Raw genomic sequence first — 21,650 nt, 5'->3', positions numbered from 1 at the left:
TCCTTCGGGATTTACCATATTTTTGGAGGGGGGGGGGGGGGGTTATGTGCCATAAATTAGAGTAACGCTGTATATTTTTTTTGTTTTAAAGGGATGTATATTTTCTTTAATAGACTCACTTTAAATGATATGTAATAAAATGAATGTTTTAATTATCATGTAGTATGACTAGTTATTCTGTGAGGTGGTTTCCGCACTTATAAAGTCCCTAATTTTTTCTCTTTTTGTGTATATCTATACCTCGGGATGTGGTGCTGATTTTTCAACTGAGTACATTTTGTATAGAATACCTTTTTCCCTCAGAAGATTGTGTTTTGCGTGTCATAGACTTCAATGGACCTGCACCAAAAAACCCAAGTGTTGCATATTTTATGCTTTTTTACAGGCATTTGTGTTTTGCATTTTTTTTTCTCATTAAACACTGTGCATAGCTGGTTTTTAAGGAGTGAGCCGGGAAGCCAACCCCTGCCTCATCAGCTGGACTTCACCGCTGACAGCTGAATGTAAAAACAAGAATTGCCAGCAATAAAAAAAAATTGGCAAAAAATTTGCGCCCCCAAACCAATTCCAAGCCCTTTAGGTCTGGTGTGGATTTTGAGAGGAAACCCATGCCAAAATTTAAAAAAAATGTCAATCCATACCCTTATACAAGCATGTAGTCCAACAGGTCAGGAAAGCAAGGGTAAGAGCAGCCCCCTCCCTCCTTAAAGCGGGAGTCCGCCGGGACTCCGCATTTTTTTTTTTTAAAAGCCAGCAGCTACAAATAGTGCAGCTGCTGACTTTTAAAATAGTGACACTTACCTGTCCAGCGCGCCCGCGATGTCGACACCCGAAGCCGATCTCTAGATCGTCTCTCGGGTGCTGCCGCTGCCATCTTGGGTATGGGAATCAGGAAATGGAGCCTTTCGGCTTGATTTCCCGGTTCCCTACTGCGCATGCGCGAGTCGCGCTGTGCAATAAGGACGGTCCCCGCTGCCTCTGGGATCTGTGTGTTTCCCAGCAGGCAGCGGGGCACTTGCGGAAAGGGGCGGGCACTTGCGGAAAGGGGCGTAATCTACGCCCCTTTCCGCAGAGAGCTATCCCGGAAGTGGGTGCAGATACCTGTACTGTACAGGTATCTGCACCCCCCTCCCCCCTGAAAGGTGCCAATTGTGGCGCCGGAGGGGGGGAGGGTTCCGATGAGCGGAAGGTCCACTTTAGGGTGGACCTCCGCTTTAACCATACAGCCTACATACCCTCAACTGGGGGGGGGGGTGCTTTGGGGTAGGGGGGCACCTTGTCCTCATGTTGATGGGGGCAAGGGCCTCTTTCCCACAACTCTGGCCTGTGGTTGTGAGGTTTTAAGGCAGGGGCTTGTTCAGAATGTGGAAGCCCCCTTGAATGAATATGGAGTACATTGTACCCCTACCTCAATAAAATACAAAACTACAAAAACATAGCTAATGGACTGCTCATTGCCTTGGAGTGTCTGGGAAGTGAATGTCGGGCTAGGCAGGGTGACAGGTGGGCCACAACACTTAGCAGCCCTTACGGGGGTACCGCTGCAGCAATATTAAGTGGGAGGTCATAAATGTATGGCTGATCGGTGTATATATTTATGTATTTTTGTTAAATATTTCTATTACTGTTGGTCAGTTTTGCAAAAATACAGTTTGGTGAAATGAAGGTGTAGCCTGTAGTCCTGCCCCCAAGGAGCTCAACCTCTGCCCTAATTCACTAGACCACACCCTTCATTTTTATCAATCTCCTCCCTCAGGGATCCTATATCAAGCAAATGGGTTTATAAAGATACATTCACCTCTACTGGTAATCCTGCATATCATTTCAAATCAAAAGATGTATCAAATAATGGATTTACCTTCTTTGTCCTTCACAGCATTGAGGTATGATAGAAGGTTTTCATCGGCTTGTACACAGTAGATCTCCCGGGTCTGGATCCCTCCTCCGCAAAGAGCTGTCTGGTTCCCCCTCCTCTTGTCCTGCTGGCTAAGCAGTGGGTCCACCCGACACTCTGTCCATTCTGTGGCTCTCCAGGCATACCTTAATGACAGATTGCATTGTACTTGTGAGCAACACATCATAGAATATGATATTTGTTTCTTGACCGAAGTCCTGTCTTTTTCTTATAAGGAAACCATTAGACATGTGCGATTCTTTTCGTTCCAAATTCGTTTTTTTTAACTAATTTACAACACATTTGTTAATTCTGAAATATCAGAATTAACGAAAACCCATTTAGCGAGTTTATCTGAATATTCGTAAATTAGAAAATTTGTAAATTCGTACATTCGCACATTTGTAAATCCGTACATTCATACATTCTTAAATTGGTACATTCATAAATTCATACATTCACACATTCGTAAATTCGTAAATTTTTAAATATGAAATAATAATTAACTAATAATAACTTAACTATTACTATTAAATTATAGGTATTGTAATTTCCTTTCATATTTGGCTGTTAGTGAATGTAACAAAGACAAATTTATCCGAAGTTACAAATTATCCGAAATAACGAATGCTGTATCCAAACGAATGGAACGTAATGAATTAATAATAATAAATAAAAATAATAATAATAATAAAAACTTTTTTATTATTATTAATTTGTTCTGTTCCATTTGTTTAGATGAGGCATTCGTTATTTCGGATAATTCGTAACTTTAGATAAATTCGTATTCGTTACGTTCACTAACAGCCACATTTGAAAAGGAATTACAATACCTATAATTTAATAGTTAGTTACTATTTCAGGTTTTCGAATCTTCGGGGTTTTGGATTTTCGAATTTACGAATGTACAAATGTACGTGTGAACGAATGTACAAATTTATGAATTTACAAATGTACGAATGTGCGATTGTACAAATGTACAAATTTACAAATGTATGAATTTACAAATCTACGAATGTCCAAATGTAAGAATTACGAATTTACAAATTTACGAATATACAAATGTAGGAATGTACAAATTTATGAATTTACAAACGTACGAATGTGCGAATGTATGAATTTACGAATGTACAAATGTACGAATTTACAATTGAACAAATGTACAAATTTACGAATTGCGATCATAATGAATGACCCGAAAAACAAAAAAAAACAAAAACAAAAAAAAAAACAACAAAAGAAGCGAAAACAAACACATTTTTTGGCAGTGCACGTGTCCAGGAACTATACCCATTGGTTTTTCTGTTTCCCAAAAAAGTTAAATTCAAGGCATGCTGTGAATGATAACTGTCATAGTTGGTTGTGCTCTTAACACAACTGTCGAGCCATCAAATGGCTGCTGTCATAACTGATCACATGTGCAGCACCACTGCAACTGCAAAAAGAGGGGCTCTGCTCTGGTGCTGAACATGTGATCAGTTCCTAATAATAAGCTGGGTACCTAGACTCAATAAGAGGTCTTTCAAGCCCCCAAGTCTGAATACCTCAAAAGATCTCCACTTGTTTTTTTGGAAACCGTCAGACCTATTTTATTTTTTAGACAGGCAAAGGATAGAATATTTACCACTATAGCCAGAGACATCGAACTCTGGACCAGAAACTAAATTGCCTCTATGATCTATTGCTTGCAAAATGCTTGAGAGGGGGCAAGGAGACAAATGCCCCAGGGACACTTTTATTTTCACAATCAACAGCAGCACTGATCCGTGGAGAAGAGGGTCGATGCACCAAAGCATACCACTGGCGATATTTTCACGACCGTGTGTTATTTTCCAAGTACAGCAAAGCAAAATGATTTTGTTTCCAATTGAATAAAGACTTTATTGCATGGATCAGCTGAATGTATAGCATTTATATATTAAATGATCAACGTTTGCAGTATTTTATAAGCTGGTTTTTATATTTTTTTGGCACTAAACAGAATACATAAAAACATTATTCACTCCTTCCTAATGGCTACTGGCGGCCCATTTTATGCAGTCAGGCTGCATAAAAAAAATAATAAATATAAGTGGTGCTCCATTATAATAAATATGAATATTGTAGTGCCCCATCATTGGTGTCAGTGGAAGGAAAAGGGCCCCATCGTCGATGTCACTGGATGTTATCAGTGGGAGGAATAGTGTTCCAACATTTATATCAGTGGGAGGAATACTGCCCCATCATTGATGTCAGTGGGAGAAATAATGCCCCACAATTTGTGCCGGTGGGAGGAATAGAGCTCCATCATTGGTGTCAGTGAGAGGAATAGTGCCACATCATTGGTGCCAGTGGGAGAACTAATGCCCCACAATTTGTGCCGGTGGGAGGAATAGAGCTCCATCATTGGTGTCAGTGGGAGGAATAGTGCCCATCTTTGGTGCCAGTTGGAGGAATAGTGCCCCATCATTGGTGTCAGTGGGAGGAATGGTGCCCCATCATTGTTGTCCGTGGAAAAAACAGTGCCCCATTGTTAATGTCATTTGGAGCAATAGTACCCCATCATTGGTGTCAGTGGAAAGAATACTGTCCCATCATTTGTATCAGTGGTAGGAATAGTGCCCCATCATTGGTATAAATGGAAGGAATATTGTTCCATCATTGGGGCTGGTAGAAAGCAATAGTGCCCCATTGTTGGTGTCGGTGGGAGGAATGGTGCCCCATTGTTGGTGTCGGTGGGAGGAATAGTGCCCCATTGTTGGTGTCAGTGACATAAAGGATGCCCCCATCACTGGTGTCAGTGGAAGGATTAGTGCCCCATTGTTGGTATCAGTGGAAGGAATATTACCCCATCATTGGTATCAGTGGAAGGAATAATGCCCCACCGTTGGTGTCAGTGGAAGGAATGCTGTCCCGTTGTTGGTATCAGTGGGAGGAATAGTGTCCCATCATTGATATAGGTGGGAGGAATAATGCAGAATTGTTGGTGCCAGTGGAAAGAATAATTCACCATCATTGGTGTCAGTGGAAGGTATCATGCCCCATCATTGGTATCAATGGGAGGAATAATGTTCCATCCTTTATGTCAACGGGAGAAATGGTGCCCCATCATTGAGTGTTAGTGGGAGGAATTAGGCTACACTGTTTGTGTCAGTGGGTGGAATGGTGCCTTGTATCAGTGGGAGGAATAAGCCCCAGGATCCAGATAAGCAAAAACAAAGGGCAGCATCTGGCCTGTGGGCCCCATTTGGGAAACCACTGTTCCAGTACAAGGTATTCTAGCTCTTGCCATAGAAAATAACAGTGTCCATATTTACTGTTAATGAAGCCAGATTGCATTACAGTAAAATAATAGGATGGATCATTCGAGTATTAATAAATACTCTAGGGAACTCTTGGCCTTCACTCATCATAGAGAAGAGATTTCCCTTCCATGACCCCAGGTGGACACATGGTGGACACATGGTGGACACATGGTGGACACATGGTGGACACATGGGGTAGCTGGCAAACACAGCTAAGACTTGGTCCATTGCTAATACCTTGTGATCTCTACTTATACCCTTTCTGCCAGATCCCTAGAGCACAAATTATAAAATATTCGGAACTACCGGAAATCTGTTACATGTTATAAAGAATGAAAAAAGAACACGTTTGCTCTTGTCAATACGATCTTCATATGGTGAAATCCTGGCAGGAACTATGTCCCGTGTATATATGAAACAGAATAATGCAGAACACTTTCATCAGGAATCCTAAACTATGAATTTTTTATGTGACTGTGGAGCCGGCACAGTAACGGCGGGAAATGGTAATGTTATTTTTAATTTATACCCACCTCAGGCATCAGTATCTCTAACAAAACAGAGTTTTTCAGGTGGAAAGATACTCGGTGACTAAAGTAAGCAGGTTGTTAGTTATTAAAATATCAGCAAGCAGGCAATTTATCTAGAAGGTGCACATTCCCGGGCCTGCTCCATTGCCTGAATACCAGTAACAGACATGATCTCCAAAGGGCCCCTGTGCAAGGACAGCTTTGGGGCCCAAATTCAACTACTGCCCAGATACAAACACTTATTTAGTACACAAGATAGAGACGAGCTGGTGTGTGTGTGTGTGTGTGTGTGTGTGTGTGTGTGTGTGTGTGTGTGTGTGTGTGTGTGTGTGTGTGTGTGTGTGTGTGTGTGTGTGTGTGGGGGGGGGGGGGGGTAAAGAGAATGAGAGAGATAGAAAAAAAGTAGCTAGAGGGGGTGCATTCCATTCCATTACTGCCATAGTACAAACATATTCCCTGGGAAAGAGAAAGGAGGAGAGGAGGGAATGGGAGAGGAGAGGAGAGGGGAGAGAGGAGGGGAGAGGGGAGAGGGGAGGATAGGGGAGAAGAGGAGAGGAAAGGAGAGGATGGCAAGGGAGAGTGGAGAGAAGAGGGGAGAGGAGAGAGGAGAGAGGGGGAAGGGAGGATAGGAAAGGAGGGGATGGGAGGTGGGGAGAGGGGAGGGGAAGGGGGAAGGAGAGGGTAGGAAAGAGTATAGGAGATGAGAGGAGTGGGGAGATAACAGGATAGCAGGAGTGTGGAAAAGGAAGGAGAAGAGAATAGAAAGAGAGGGAAGGGAATACAAGGAAATGGGAGGGGAGAGAGGAGGAGAGGAATCACAGGAAAAGGGATGGGAGGATGACAGGAGAGGGGAGTCGATGGGAGGAGGGGAGGATAGGAAAGGAGGGGAGAGCAGAGAGGAGAGGAGAGGAGAGGGGAGGGGAGGGGAGAGGAGAAAAGAGAGGAGGGGAGAGGGGAGGGGAGGATAGGAAAGGAGGGGATGGGAGGGGAGAGGAGAGAAAAGAGGGGAGAGGAGAGGGTAGGGGAGAAGTGCGGAGAGGAGGGGAGGGGGAAGGAGAGGGTAGGGGAGAGGATATGAGAGGAGTGGAGAGGGGAGAGGAGAGGGTAGGGGAGGGTATGGGGAGAGGAAAGGAGGAAAAGGGAGAGGAGTTAATGAGAGAACAAAAGAGGGGTGGGGAGATGACAGGATAGTAGGAGTGTGGAAAAGGAAGGAGAAGAGAATAGAAAGAGAGGGAAGGGAATACAAGGAAAGGAGAAGAGAATAGAAGGAGAGGGAAGGGAATACAAGGAAAGGAGAAGGGGAGGGGAGAGAGGAGGAGAGGAATGACAGGAAAAGGGATGGGAGGATGACAGGAGAGGAGAGGCGATGGTAGGAGAAAGAAGAAGAGACTAGTAGGGGAGAGGAGAAGGGAGAGAAGGGAAGGGGAAGGTTGGAGGAAGCAGATGCTGCATATGTAATGAGAAATATTTCTGCCCCATTCCATACACTAAATAGGACATGTGCATGAAAGCCAGTAGTCATTTTGATTGTTAAAGAAAACCAAGAAAAAAACTACCATCTCCATTGACATAATGACCCCGATGAGAACTTTACCACCAACTCTCGAGGCTCTGCTAGGTCATATATAGCTGCTAAATACATAGAACAATAATATTTTTGTCTTCAGCCCTTACTTACTTTACACAGGCATGAGGCCCATCAGGTGGAGGTGTGCATGACTCCGTCTCTTCCAGTTCTGGGCTCTCATTTTCATTGCCAATTGGGAACTGTTTAATGGTTCTTTCCCTGGTGCGGTGTCCTGTAGGTGGCACGGAGTCACAGGACTTTATACAGGAGCTCCATTCTGACCACTCAGTCATCTGACATTCTTTGTCCATCACACAGGACTGGAATGTGATCGGCAGCTTCTCCTGCTGACAAAAGCTAAAGGAAATATACGATGCTGTTAGTCTCTTTAATGAATATATAAGATAAAAATGAAAAAAAAAAAATGTAAATGTAGCAATTAAGTTACTACATCACGCAGCTGGTCAGATTTCCAAAACTAAATGTACAGTGCCTTGAAAAAGTATTCATACCCCTTGACATTTTTCACATTTTAAGAGACATTATCACCATCTGCACCAACTTATTGTGGTTATGTTTTGGTAATGTCGTACACCCACAACCACGTTATTTTGCATATGCATGCTTCATCAGGTGGTTAGTCGGATGTCTACCTCACAGAGTTAATGTTGTTCATACGCTTTATTTGTAGTTCATAATCAGTTGTCCTTCTTTAGTTACAAGTCTATGTGTATTAGAGGGTCTCCTGTCAGACCTAATCTATGTGTTATGGTCTTCATCTGCTAAGCTCCGCATTTGTATGTTTCGTTTGTTACATGCTTGGAGCGTGCAAGGATTGTTCACTGCTCCTCTAAATGATCTTCTTCCTTTGTTTTACTAGAACAATAAAAACTATTGAAACAGAAATTTTCCACATTTTGTCATGTTACAACCAAAAATGTAAATGTATTTTATTGGGATTTTATGTGATGGACCAACACAAAGTGGCACAAAATTGTGAAGTGGAAGGAAAATGATAAATGGTTTTCAAAATCTTTTACAAATAAATATGTGAAAAGTGTGGGGGGTACATTTGTATGGCGCCCCCCTGAGTCAATGCTTTGTAGAACCCCCTTTTGCTGCAATTCCAGCTGCAAGTCTTTTTGGGGATGTCTCTACCAGCTTTACACATCTAGAGAGTGACATTTTTGCCCATTCGTCTTTGCAAAATAGCTCAAGATCTGTCAGATTGGATCGAGAGCGTCTGTGAATCCGAAATCCACAATGGATCCAGAGGAAGGCAAAAAGAAACTAAAAAAAAAAGGTATGGTCTAATTTGCTCCAGTAGACCTTAGGGGGGGTTAGGCTCTTCTGGTTCTGCACCCACTGCTGTCCTCTCATTGCTCTCTCATGTCCCTCCAGTGCAGGACTTCTTCACATGTTCTTAAAGTTGGTCCCGGCTGCACCCGAGCCCAGGCCCAAGGTCACCCCACCCCCTCGCAGACTGGGGAGCTCCCTCAAAGGCCCCCGACAGCCTCCACACTCTCTCACTCCAGTTCTTCCACCCAACAACTCCTCCCCAGCTGGGTTGACCCTGGGTATTTAAGGAGGCCTGCCCCCTGCCAATCCAAGTTGGGGATTGGTCAGGGCTCCTCAGAATACCCCTGTAAGCGCCACCTCCCCTTTCCTCCTTTCTTTCCAGAACCTTCTAGAAAGCTCTCGAAAGAAGAGGGAGGTCTTAGTGATGCTGCCTGTGATTCACCAGCTGCTACACTAAAACACCCAGCCCAGAATGAAAACAAACAGCCCTAGCAACCAGCGAAACCTGGCTAATGTGACCTACTCTCTCTAGCACACTACTAGAGGGTGCTACACATGGTTTGGTTTATTTATTTTGCATTGATTGACTTTTGGACTGTGTAATCCCCCCTTCTTTCTTTATGTTTTTTTTGTTTTTTTAATTTGCAGTCGCTGACCATCTCCTGTAGCATATCTTTAGTACTTGACCATCTCCTGCAGAATGTCTGCAGTCTCTGACCATCTCCTGTAGAATGTCTGCAGTCTCTGACCATCTCCTGTAGCATGTCTGCAGTACTTGACCATCTCCTATACAATGTCTGCAGTCTCTGGCCATATCTTATAGCATGTCCATTGTCTTCAACAACCTCTTGTTCAATGTCTGCAGTCTCTGGCCATCTCTTGTTTCATGCCCGTAGTCTTTCCAAATAACAATAGTAACAAATTATTTTAAAATTGGTTTTGTTTCATTTGATCTTATTTCTCGACGAATTCCACATTTTAGGAACAATTCAAATTTGAATCGATCAAAAATCTGAGCGATTGGTACCGACCAATCCAAATTCTGTGTAAAGAACAGCTGGTTAATAAGCCACAGTGTCCTTAACAAACGATGAGTCGTCAGTTGTCAGCAGGTTTCCCCAGCTGAATGTAAAAAGAAAAAGAATGCTGGCAATGGAAAATAAGGAAAAACTGTGTGGGGTCCCCCCTCCCCTTTCCATACCAGGCCCTTCGGGGGAACTGACCAGAAGTGGGGAGCGGCTACCTGTCAAAATCAGGTACCTGGTCCTCCCGAAAAAAAAAATAATGTGCCAGATTTAAAAGAGAAGAGGGGGGGGGGGCAAGGTTGGAACTTCCCCTTTGGAGGAAGTTCCACTTTAACTGGTGGATTGTGGGAAAAGTGTTCTCCTTCCAAAAAACATTGTGTGTAGGCACCGGCATTTTCACTAAGGGAAACCAGCCGTGAAGCCTTGCGGCGCTGCACTTTGTGATTTGCTTCCACAGTCTTCTGGGACCAGTTATGGGTTGCAGAAGGCTGCGAGGGAAGGAGGGGGTGCTGAACAGTGGGGCAGCGGGTACCTGTCAAAATCAGGTACCCACTCACTACCAAAAAAAATGATGTGCCAAATTTAAAGGAGGAGGAGGAGGAGGAGGAAGAGTGGAATGCCCCCTTTTTGGGTAAAGTTCTGCTTTAACTGGTGGATAATGGGAAAAGTGTTCCCCTTCCAAAAAAATTGGAGTTCAGGTGCCGGAATCTTGTGATTGGTCCCACAGTCTTCTGGGACCTGTGATGTGTCGCAGAAGGCTGCATCGGAAAGGGGGGGGGAGCTGAACCTCCACTTAGATCGCCATAGTGATCAGAAGTCAGAAGTAGAGGAGCGGTCAAAATCAGGTACTCGCTCCCCATCAAAAAAATAATGTGCCAAATTGAAAAGAGGAAGGGGAGGAGGAGGAAGAGCGTAAATTCCCTATTTGGTTGAAGTTCTGCTTTAATTGGTAGATAGTGGGAAAAATGTTCCCCTTCCAAACAAAAATCATTGTCAGTTGTAACTTACCTGAGAGGCAAAAATTGCTCAGTGCTCATGGAGTTCCTAGTAACCTCCTGGAGAAACTCCGAGGTCCCACAGAACCCTGGTGGAGAAAGGCTGCTCTAGGCTGTACATGTGCAATAAACCAGCCGTTTTAGAGGTATGATTGACCTGGGAGTATAAAGGGTTAATATATGGCTCTACCTCTACCTTTATAAAGGGAATACATCTTTTGTTTTTGGTCTCCTGATGGAAATTATGACATGTAAATACATTCTGTTAAATGACAGCAACTCTGTACTTCCCATTACAAAACAGACAAACAGAATGCATTAGCTGCCAGCATTGTACTAGTTCTGCCAGAAAGCCTCAGAGACGTGTGCCACTTTACTTTGCCAGGCGTGATTAGAACAAGAGCAAAATTCATGAAAATAAAATCCCAGAAAAGAATAATGGTAATCCATGTTTTCGAATATCGCCGTGCAGTACAAATCCTAGTTATTGGCACTTATAAAATAAATGTCCCACACAGCTCAAAGGGCTTTATATGTATTGAGTTTCACCTTCCAACTCTCAGGCTACATACTAAAGGGTTTAGAAATGGGGGATAAGTTTTGTACTTTAGTCCTTCTTGAGTTTCTGTCTACTAGTGAATTTAGTACATACTACAACGTTTGTTAGGCATTGCTTTATACGGCACTAACCCAACCGCTGCGTGCAGCATTATCTCATTGACTTCAATTGCTTTTCCCAGCAGGCTCTCCCCTCTCCTCTGGTCTTTTGCATCCACTGCTGCGTACACATAGCCCTTCTGTGAATTTTTTAGAACGCACTTTAGCCATTTAAGTATTTATAAACCCTAAAATTGACCCATTAAACACTTGAAGACCAGGCTTTTTTCTGGCACTTTTTTTTTACAAGTTTAAATCAGTACGTGCTGCTAGAAAATTACTTATAACCCCCAACCAAACATTTTAATATATACATATATATATATTGTAAGGGATCTTCCCGGGGTAGGGTGTGTTTGGACACAGTTCACAGCAGACTTGGAATTTGATAAAGCAGATCTTGGCGTTTATTCGTGGTACAAACAGTCCAGCAAACAAAATATACAGCAACACCGTGCTTTCTAAGTACAACAAAAATAAAAGTCCTAGCCCGGCTGGGCGCTTACTAACAGGTTCTGCTCACCTATCTGACACTTACAAACACAGCGTCTTTCGCCTGGATATCGCAGGGTGAGTTTTAGCTCCAGCAGTGGCTGTGCTTGCAGCTTCCTTCAACACACAGATTGTTCATTCCCTGGCTGAGAAGCAATCACCTGCAGACCCTACAGAGCCTTTAGCTTCCCAGGCTAATTAGGATCCAAGCTCACCTGATCCCAAACCCAGAACTGGATCGGGGGATGTGGAATGACAGGTCCCTCTACCAAACCTACCTGCCATTCCATATAAACCCAGGCCCGGCAAAATTAAATAACAACTCAGCAGCATATCGCTGCTGAGAAACTGATCCATCCTGGATTTACCATCTCACACTGTGTAGCAACCTAGGTGAGATGTACACCCCCTCGATCACTTCTCCATTGACATGTCTACATATCCCCCCCCTCTTTTTCAGACCGGAGGGCTGAGCCTTTTGTCCCCACAGACAACTTACCCTTGACAATGCGTCAGCATTTGCCTGTAATTTCCCTGGCCTGTGTTCCACAGTGAAATTAAAGTTTTGTAGGGAGAGAAACCATCTAGTCACTCTTGCATTTCTCTCCTTGTTTAACTTCATCCATGTTAGGGGGGCATGGTCTGTCACCAACTTGAATTTCCTGCCTAGCAAGTAATACTTTAAAGATTCTAGGGCCCACTTCACTGCCAAACATTCTCGCTCCACAATGGCATAATTTTTCTCGGCCGGGGTTAGTTTTCTACTCAAGTACGTCACCGGATGCTCCTCACCATTCACTACTTGTGAGAGTACTGCACCTAAGCCTGTGCTAGAGGCATCTGTCTGGACCAGAAATTCTCGCCTGAAATCGGGGGTGACTAACACAGGTGGTTGGCACAAGGCAGACTTAAGGCTTTGGAAAGCCTCCTCGGCCTCTGGGGTCCACGTGACCATTGCTGTCTTTCCGCCCTTTGTCAAGTCAGTTAGCGGAGCAGCAACTGAGGCAAAGTTCGGCACAAATCTACGGTAATAACCCGTAATACCCAGGAAAGCTCTAACCTGTTTCCTTGTCAGGGGTCTAGGCCAATTCTGTATTGCCTCAATTTTATTTAGCTGTGGCCTAACCAATCCTCTTCCAACAATGTAGCCCAGATATTTGGCCTCTTCTAGGGCTAGAGCACACTTCTCGGCATTTATGGTCAACCCTGCATCACTTATGGCATCCAACACGGCCTGTACCTTACAGAGGTGACTTTCCCAATCAGGGCTAAAAATGACCACATCATCGAGGTAGGCGGCTGAGTAATCACGATGTGGTCGCAGAATCAAGTCCATCAACCTCTGGAAAGTTGCAGGCGCTCCATGTAACCCGAACGGCATCACTACATACTGGAATAGCCCATCAGGGGTGGAGAAAGCAGTTTTCTCTTTAGCCTCGTCAGAAAGTGGAATCTGCCAATAGCCCTTTGTGAGATCGAGGGTGGTTATGTACCTGGCGTTACCCAACTTCTCAATCAACTCATCTACCCTGGGCATAGGATACGCATCGAACTTGGAGATCTCATTCAACTTTCTGAAATCGTTACAGAACCTCCAAGTTCCATTGGGCTTTGGGATTAGCACAATTGGGCTGGACCATTCACTCTGTGACACCTCAATTACCCCCAGAGCAAGCATACGTTTTACCTCGGCAGATACGGCTTCCCTACGTGCCTCGGGTATCCTATAGGGCTTAAGGTTTACTCTGCTTCTAGGCTCAGTTTCAATGTGATGATGGATGAGGTGTGTACGCCCTGGGAGGTCAGAGAACTTGTTTTTGTTTTTCTGTAAAAATTCCTGAGCCTCCTGTTTCTGTGACACTGATAGAGTATCACCTACCTTGACTGGAGGGATTGGTTGTGACAAATTATTAACAGTATTTGTCGCCCCCAAGGATTCCCTGTCTTTCCAGGGCTTGATCAAGTTTATGTGATAAACTTGGAAAGGCTTCCTTCTACCTGGTTGGTGCACCTTGTAGTTCACCTCACTGATCTTTTCAACAATTTCATAAGGACCTTGCCACTTCGCTAAGAATTTACTCTCAACAGTGGGGACTAGTACAAGGACCCTATCGCCTGGGTTGAATGTCCTGATTCTTGCGGACCGGTTGTAAATTCTACTTTGGGCCTCTTGAGCTCTCTGGAGGTGTTCCCTTACCAGGGGCATTACAGTGGCTATACGGTCCTGCATTTGTGCTACATGCTCAATAACACTCTTGTATGGGGTGGACTCATTCTCCCATGTCTCTTTTGCAATGTCTAGTAGACCCCTAGGGTGATGACCATAGACCAACTCGAATGGTGAGAACCCTGTGGACGCTTGGGGCACCTCCCTAATAGCAAACATGAGGTAGGGTAATAAATGATCCCAGTCACGACCATCTTTTGCCACCACTTTCTTCAACATATGTTTCAAAGTTTTATTAAATCTCTCCACCAATCCGTCCGTCTGGGGGTGGTACACAGAGGTACGGATGTGTGAGATTTTAAATAGTCTGCATAATTCCTTCATTACTTTCGACATAAATGGCGTACCTTGGTCAGTTAGGATTTCTTTGGGGATCCCAGTCCTAGAGAACATATAAAACAACTCACGTGCAATTGTTTTAGATGCAGTGTTTCTTAAGGGTACAGCCTCAGGATAGCGGGTCGCATAATCCAGGACTACCAAAATATACTGGTGTCCTCTAGCTGACTTTACAATGGGACCCACTAAATCCATGGCAATACGCTCAAAAGGCACCTCTATAATAGGGAGCGAAACCAAAGGACTGCGAAAATGTGACACTGGGGCACTAACCTGACATGTGGGGCACGACTCACAGTATTTTTTAATGTCATCATATATGGCCGGCCAAAAAAACCTCTGGAGAACCCTCTCTCGCGTTTTGTCAGTCCCCAAGTGTCCCCCAAGAACATGGTTATGTGCCATGTCAAGCACCTGACGCCGGTACGGCTTAGGTACCAGAAGCTGTTCCACAATCTCATCTTTAACCTTATTGACTCTATAGAAAAGATCATTAGTCACCGAAAAATGTGGAAATCTTTTTTCAGCATCTGGTTCCTGAGGTACCCCGTTCATAACAGCAACCTGCTCTCTCGCATTTTTGAGAGTGGGGTCCTGTAATTGTGCAGTCCCAAAATTATCGCTAGACACCTCTAAGTCTAGTATATTTTGCTCAGTGGGAGGAGCCTCCTCCTCCCCAGCCAGGACCTGCAAAGGAAAACAATCATTTTCATCCTGCACATTTTTATCATTCACAGTGGACAAGGCAACCCCCTTAGAGGTATCCTCACTCCTTTTGGGGATTTTTCTTTTTTCCCAAAGAGCCCAGAATAATGGAAAATCGCGCCCCAATATTACATTATGCATGAGGTTTTTAACCACACCCACTTCATATTGTACGGTGCCTTGTTCAGTCCCGACTTTAGCCAGCACTATAGGGTACACTTTTGTATCACCATGTATGCACACAACACTCATATGCTTTTTAGACTCTAAGTCCCCAGTCACCAGGCTAGCATGCACCAAGGTTACAAGGCTTCCTGAGTCCATTAACGCTTTAACAGGAAAGTCATTGATTGTGATGTTGCAGATTTGCGGTTCAGTCTCTAGTCCAGGAACTGCAGCACAAGATGGTTCCGCAAATAGCGACTGACGCCTGCTAGCGTCACATTCCATGGGTTCAGAGGTAAGAGGGCAATGGGCCGACACGTGTCCCGCCTCATGGCATCTCCAACACTGGATAGGGCCTGGTCTCTTTGGCAAGGAGTCCTTTTCAGAGCCCCTTAGCCACCCGGGACCATCACCAGTCTTTTGTCCCTGAGACACCACTTGAGCCCTTTTCCCCCCATCAGCACCCCTCCACACTCCCCCAATAGATGGAAGTCTCTTACCAGCTGACGGCACAGATCTGGCGCTCCGGGGAGGTGAAGATGCTGCAGGAACATCACGGAGGTAGTCCTCAGCAGTCATCTTTTGCAGCGCTTTCTGCACAGTCCTTCTCCCAGAAAAAATCTCTGGAGCGGCTCCCTCCATTGTGGGTGGATTAGCAACCACAGGCGTCTCTCGATTTACTATCAGGTGCTCGATAAGTTGTTGTTGGCTTTGGCGCAAAGCTTGCAACTCTTCCTTATGCATCCGCTGTTGTGCAGCCATCATCTGCTGTTGTGCAGCCATGGACTGTTCATGTCGTCTATTGGCCTCTGTCTGCGCCTGCTGTTGTGCAGCCATCATCTGCTGTTGTTCAGCCATGGACTGTTCATGTCGTCTATTGGCCTCTGTCTGAGCCTGTTGTTGTTGCAAACTCACTTGCATAAACTGCTTCAGCATCTCCTCCATGTTGCTGGACTGTTTTTGGAGTGTAGTTGCAGCTTTCACCCAGGACATCAGCAGCTGTAGCCAAGTCTGTCCACACCGTTGCCCCTAGCAACCGCGTTGCCCGCTACCTCCACCAATTGTAAGGGATCTTCCCGGGGTAGGGTGTGTTTGGACACAGTTCACAGCAGACTTGGAATTTGATAAAGCAGATCTTGGCGTTTATTCGTGGTACAAACAGTCCAGCAAACAAAATATACAGCAACACCGTGCTTTCTAAGTACAACAAAAATAAAAGTCCTAGCCCGGCTGGGCGCTTACTAACAGGTTCTGCTCACCTATCTGACACTTACAAACACAGCGTCTTTCGCCTGGATATCGCAGGGTGAGTTTTAGCTCCAGCAGTGGCTGTGCTTGCAGCTTCCTTCAACACACAGATTGTTCATTCCCTGGCTGAGAAGCAATCACCTGCAGACCCTACAGAGCCTTTAGCTTCCCAGGCTAATTAGGATCCAAGCTCACCTGATCCCAAACCCAGAACTGGATCGGGGGATGTGGAATGACAGGTCCCTCTACCAAACCTACCTGCCATTCCATATAAACCCAGGCCCGGCAAAATTAAATAACAACTCAGCAGCATATCGCTGCTGAGAAACTGATCCATCCTGGATTTACCATCTCACACTGTGTAGCAACCTAGGTGAGATGTACACCCCCTCGATCACTTCTCCAGTGACATGTCTACAATATATATATATATATATATATATATATTAGGGCTGTGTAAATTAAAGATTCGTGTCTTGATTAATCGTTAATTTTTTTGATCGATCAAAATACTCACCTCTCCACCGGCTTCCGGGTCTTCAGGGAGTTCCATCAGACATCCTGTGACGTCACGGACATTAACGTCACCGGACTCCTCCCCCCTTCCCCAAGTGCCTCTGTCTGCTAACGAAGGGAAGGGGGGAGGAATCCGGTGACGTTGAAGTCCTGATTGAATGTAACGTGCGCGGGAAGGAGCTACGCATGACGTCACCCGCTGCTGCCCTACGGAACTAACACGATTGTCGCCTTTACATGCTGTGTTTTTATCATCTTTATGTGAGTAGTTTGTGTTTGAACACAAAAATGAAATCTTATACTTAAGCGGTGAGCACTTAGATCTTTTCTTTCTACCCATGACCTGGCGTCCTTGCTGAGATCTAAGGAGACGTGAGAGAAGTTTATGGTCCGTGTTAACCCTTTTGATACCCGCTTGCATGGCCACCTGTTTGCACAGGGGTCCATGCCATAAGGTGAGAGTGATTAGTTAGACCGGAGGTGGAGGGATTGTCACGCTACTGTGGAAAAAAAATTACTTACATCAGTGCTACAGTTTGAATTTAAAAACGTATTTGTGTGAACTGTGAAGTTGAGTCATGGATTGTGGAAACTAACTAGTGTCGGGTGATTGTATATAGTGTATACCACATTTACCACTGATTAATGCAGAGTTGCAATGCAAGGAGATCAGCTAGTAGTTGGATCTGTATGTGTGTTATAATTAATCAAAATGAGTCGATTAATCGATTAAAAAAAATTATCGATTAATCTAACACAAAAATTTAAATCAGTAACAGCCCTAATATATATATCTATATCTATATCTATATCTATATCTATATCTATATCTATATATATATATATATATATATATATATATATATATATATATATAGATAGATAGATAGATAGATGTAGATATATATTCTAGCAGAGACCCTAGTCAATAAAATGTTGTCGTTTAAATTTTTTATGTCACACAGTATTTGCGCAGCGTTTTTTTAAACGCATTTTTTGGGGAAAAAATACACGTTAATGAATAATAATAATAAAAAATAAATAAAAAAAACACAATATATACCCCAGTTTTTTTTGTATAATATAAAAGATGATGTTAGGCCAAGTAAATAGATACCTAACGTGTCACGCTTTAAAATTGCACACGCTCGTGGAATGACGACAAACGATGGTAAAATCTGCATAGGCGACGTTTTAAAATTGTTTACAGGTTACCAATTTAGAGTTGCAGAGAAGGTCTGACGCTAGAATTATTGTTCTCACTCTAACGTTCGTGGCGATACCTCACATGTGTGGTGCGAACACCGTTTACATAGATGTGTATGACTTACAGATGCGCTTGCTTCTGCGTGTGAGCACAGAGGGATGGGGCGCTTAAATTCTTCCTTAATTTATTTTATTTTTACACTGCCCCGTTTATTTATTTATTTGTTTTATAATTTTTATTTCTATTACAAGAAATGTAATCATCCCTTGTAATAGAAATATGGATGACAAGTCCTCTTTATGGAGAGATCTGGGGTCAAAAAGACCTCAAATCTCTCCTTTACCTTTAAAAGCAAAAGATAATTTTTGGTATCTTGCTTTAAAAAAAAAATTTTTTTAAATGTTCACTTCCGCCTTAGACCGGAAGTGATGTCATGATGTTACTCCGGTCCTCCAAGGCCATAGAGGCAATCAGAGACCATCTAGTCTCTCTTTGCCTCTGTGACCAGCTGGCCGCACCGTTTTTTCCTCAGTTGCTTTATGGTTTCAGGTCCAAGGCCATAATAATGTCATACATCCCAGGAGTCTTTCATCGGGAGGAGGGGCTTTCTAAGCTAAGCACACCCTCCTGTCTGCATGCCTGAGCTAAGAGCAGACGAATTCCAGTAAGTAAATACTACATGAATAATCTTCCCTTACTCAAGACAAGCGTGGATAGAAATGCTACTAGGGGGTTTTTCAAAGTGATTTCTGACCAAAATGAAGCATGGAGACATGGATGGATGGGGGAGTTTGCTTTGAATATTAAAAATAAAAAAAATTAAATAGAGTTTTCAGTTTGTGGTTCTCACATACAGTTTAGTTCTGCTTTAACTAAAAAAAGTCCCTTCTATTACTCTCAGCCTCCTCCAAATCTCCAAATCTCTTTTTTTTTGGGCTGCTGTGATTTCACTTCCTGTTAGAGGGTGGCTATGTGCATCCTCCATGGTCCTTCTGTATGTAGGTATGTAGCTGCACTCTCTTGATTGCTCCTGAGAAAGTCTATGAACTATGGAACTTTGGTTGCGGTCATGTACACTACTCAATGCACACTACAAATCCCAAAGTGCACTGCTTGTTCCAAGGAAACAGAAGTGATGGGGAAAAAGAGAGGTCCGAGAGCTTACAGGGGACATTACAAGAGGCAGTAAGAAACGATTTCATGAATGATAAATTATAGGGTGATTAGGTAGAGGATGTGTATGGATTATTTTTGGAGAATAAGGATATTATTTAATGTACCGTAATTTTATCTGCTTCTTCTAACGTATCGATTTTGTTGTGGCATCCTTTATATCAGGGGTCTCAAAACCTTTTGGTACTAGGGTCACATCATATATTTTACAAAACATCCCCATCAGAGCCCTTACTTACATCAGGGTCCCCTTACATCAGAGTCTCTGTTAGAGCCCCTTTACATCAAAGTTACCCATTACAACAGTGTCCCCATTAGAGCTCCTCCTTAGATTAGAGTCCCCCTTTACTTTGCGGTCCCCATCAGAGTTCTTCCTTACATCAGAGTTCCCCATTAAATCAGGGTCCCCATCAGAGTCCCCTCTTAGATCAGAATCAGAGACCACAGACATCCTCTGCTGACCTTTATCCTCAATTTGTATACACCGAGGATACACTACTGACCCTATCTGTGGGCCTGATAAAATCCTGTAGTGGGCTGGATTTGGCCCACTGGCCATAGCTCGGGGTCCCCTTCTGTGTATTGTTAGGATAAATGTGCAGGAATAACTGTTGATCCTGTCATCACCCTGTACTTCCTTTATGTGACAATGCTAGCCATAAGGTCTGATTTCTGTGGCAGTGTTGATGGCCCACTATGCACACTCCCACAAGCTTTTTTGCCCCTTTTCATTTCTTTTTCTCAGGATGGGTGGTGGTGGTGAGATTTTAGGTGGTGGTGATGGAGTGGAATGGTGATGGTGGGATTTTGGGTGGTGGTGGTGTTCGTGGTGGAATGGGATGTTGGTGGTGGGATTTTGGGTGTTGGTGGTGGAGTGGGTTGGCTATGGTGGGATTTTAGGTGGTGGTGGTGTCGGTGGTGGAGTGGGAAGGTGGGATTTTGGGTGGTGGAGTGGGGTAGTGGTGGTGGGATTTTGGGCTGTGGTGGTGGTCGAATGGGTTGGTGGTGGTTGGATTTTGGGTGGTGATGGTGGGTGGAACAAAAAATTATACTACTGTAGCCCCTTTTCCTGATTGGATAGTTTCTTGTCATTTGAGAATGGGATCCAGGACCTGTCCAGAGAGTATTTGAAGGCAGGTTAGATCATTTTGGGTGGTTGGCAAAAGAGAGTCAGAGTAGTATTGTCTTTTCACTGTCTGGAATTGGGAAGAACCACAAAGATACAGAGGAAAAGTTTTGTTTACTCTTGGGGTACACAGTTATTGTCTGTGTTCTCCAGGAGATGTTGAGTGTCAACCCTTTGGCGGTCCAAGGAGATTGTGACACTCATCCCCCACCTCTTCTAATCGCAGGCCTCCTTGCAATATTTTCCATACTCTGTGCTGCTATGAAAATCAAAGCATTTGTGGCTTTATAGTAAACTCCATGCAAGAGACTAATAACCAAGCTTGGCTCGGGTCAAGAGATGAATGAGTTGAGAGAATTAATTTTACTTGAGAGCCGGCATGAGTAGTTTGTCAGCGTGATCTTGACTTTAGTAAATCAGACCCTTTGACTCTGTACTTGTGGATGTTACTGCTGGCTGTTTTAATGCTCACTCATACCTAACGGCTTTTTAATGCTCTCTTCATGCATTATTTAACTTGTGAACAGCACATTAAGAGGTCAGATCACTTTCATTCACTTAGTAGTACACGCTTTTACTACACAAAGCTTAACTCTGTTGAAAACTTTCCTTTGCAGTCAAATCTTTTTACTGGAAAGGAAAGCTAAAATCTTGTCTTAAAAATAGAACTTACCTTCAAAAGCAACGTACTGTTCATTCTCTCCCTCCCCCAGCTTTTAACTAGGTTGCAGGTTGTCTGGTGGGGAGCCAGTACCTTTTTTTTGTCAGTACCCACTCCCACCTCCTCAATCCTCTCCTCCTCACCGATGGCAGCCTCCTGGGAAAGGTCCCAAGAGCAGGGCTTGAACAGGGTCATCCAGTGCCCAGGGAAAAATGCCAAACTGCGCCCTCATTTATGATAGGCAAGCTTAGGGGATCCTACACCTAGCAATCACTCACTTGCCAAAATCACTGCTGCTATCACTACTCCTGTCAGCCTTGTAACAGAAGGAAGGGGCCCCAATCCCTACAATAAATCATTGCGCCTAGGGAAGCTGCCCCTCCCACCCACCCCTTGTCCTGGCCCTGCCCAGAAGACTGCAAGAACAGTCTTGCTGCAGTGTGCGATCTCGTGAAGCTGCTTCATCAGGAAGCCTACTCCCAAATCCAAGAGGGGAGTCCCGCAGTTGTGAGAAGAATCCACTTTGGGGTGACAGCACTG

At 44.1% G+C, this 21,650-nt stretch overlaps 1 protein-coding gene across 1 annotated transcript in view; it reads right to left on the bottom strand.

Moving 5' to 3' along the window:
• The window catches only part of THSD7A (thrombospondin type 1 domain containing 7A), a 443,828-nt gene that overhangs the window by 215,104 nt on the left and 207,074 nt on the right, over nt 1-21,650 (bottom strand). The window contains exons 3-4 of the mRNA XM_077490719.1: nt 7,387-7,632; nt 1,859-2,040 (exon numbers count right to left, since the gene is read on the bottom strand). Coding sequence (XP_077346845.1) covers nt 1,859-2,040; nt 7,387-7,632 — 428 coding nt within the window. The remainder of the gene's footprint in view (nt 1-1,858; nt 2,041-7,386; nt 7,633-21,650) is intronic.

This window comes from Lithobates pipiens, unplaced genomic scaffold (genome assembly GCF_037356315.1).
Source record: "Lithobates pipiens isolate NorthernLeopardFrog02 unplaced genomic scaffold, aLitPip1_a1.2 Scaffold_19, whole genome shotgun sequence".
Lineage (NCBI taxonomy): Eukaryota > Metazoa > Chordata > Amphibia > Anura > Ranidae > Lithobates > Lithobates pipiens.
The sequence above is the reverse complement of the archived record's forward strand: the minus strand, read 5'-3'. Positions and strand labels throughout refer to the sequence as shown.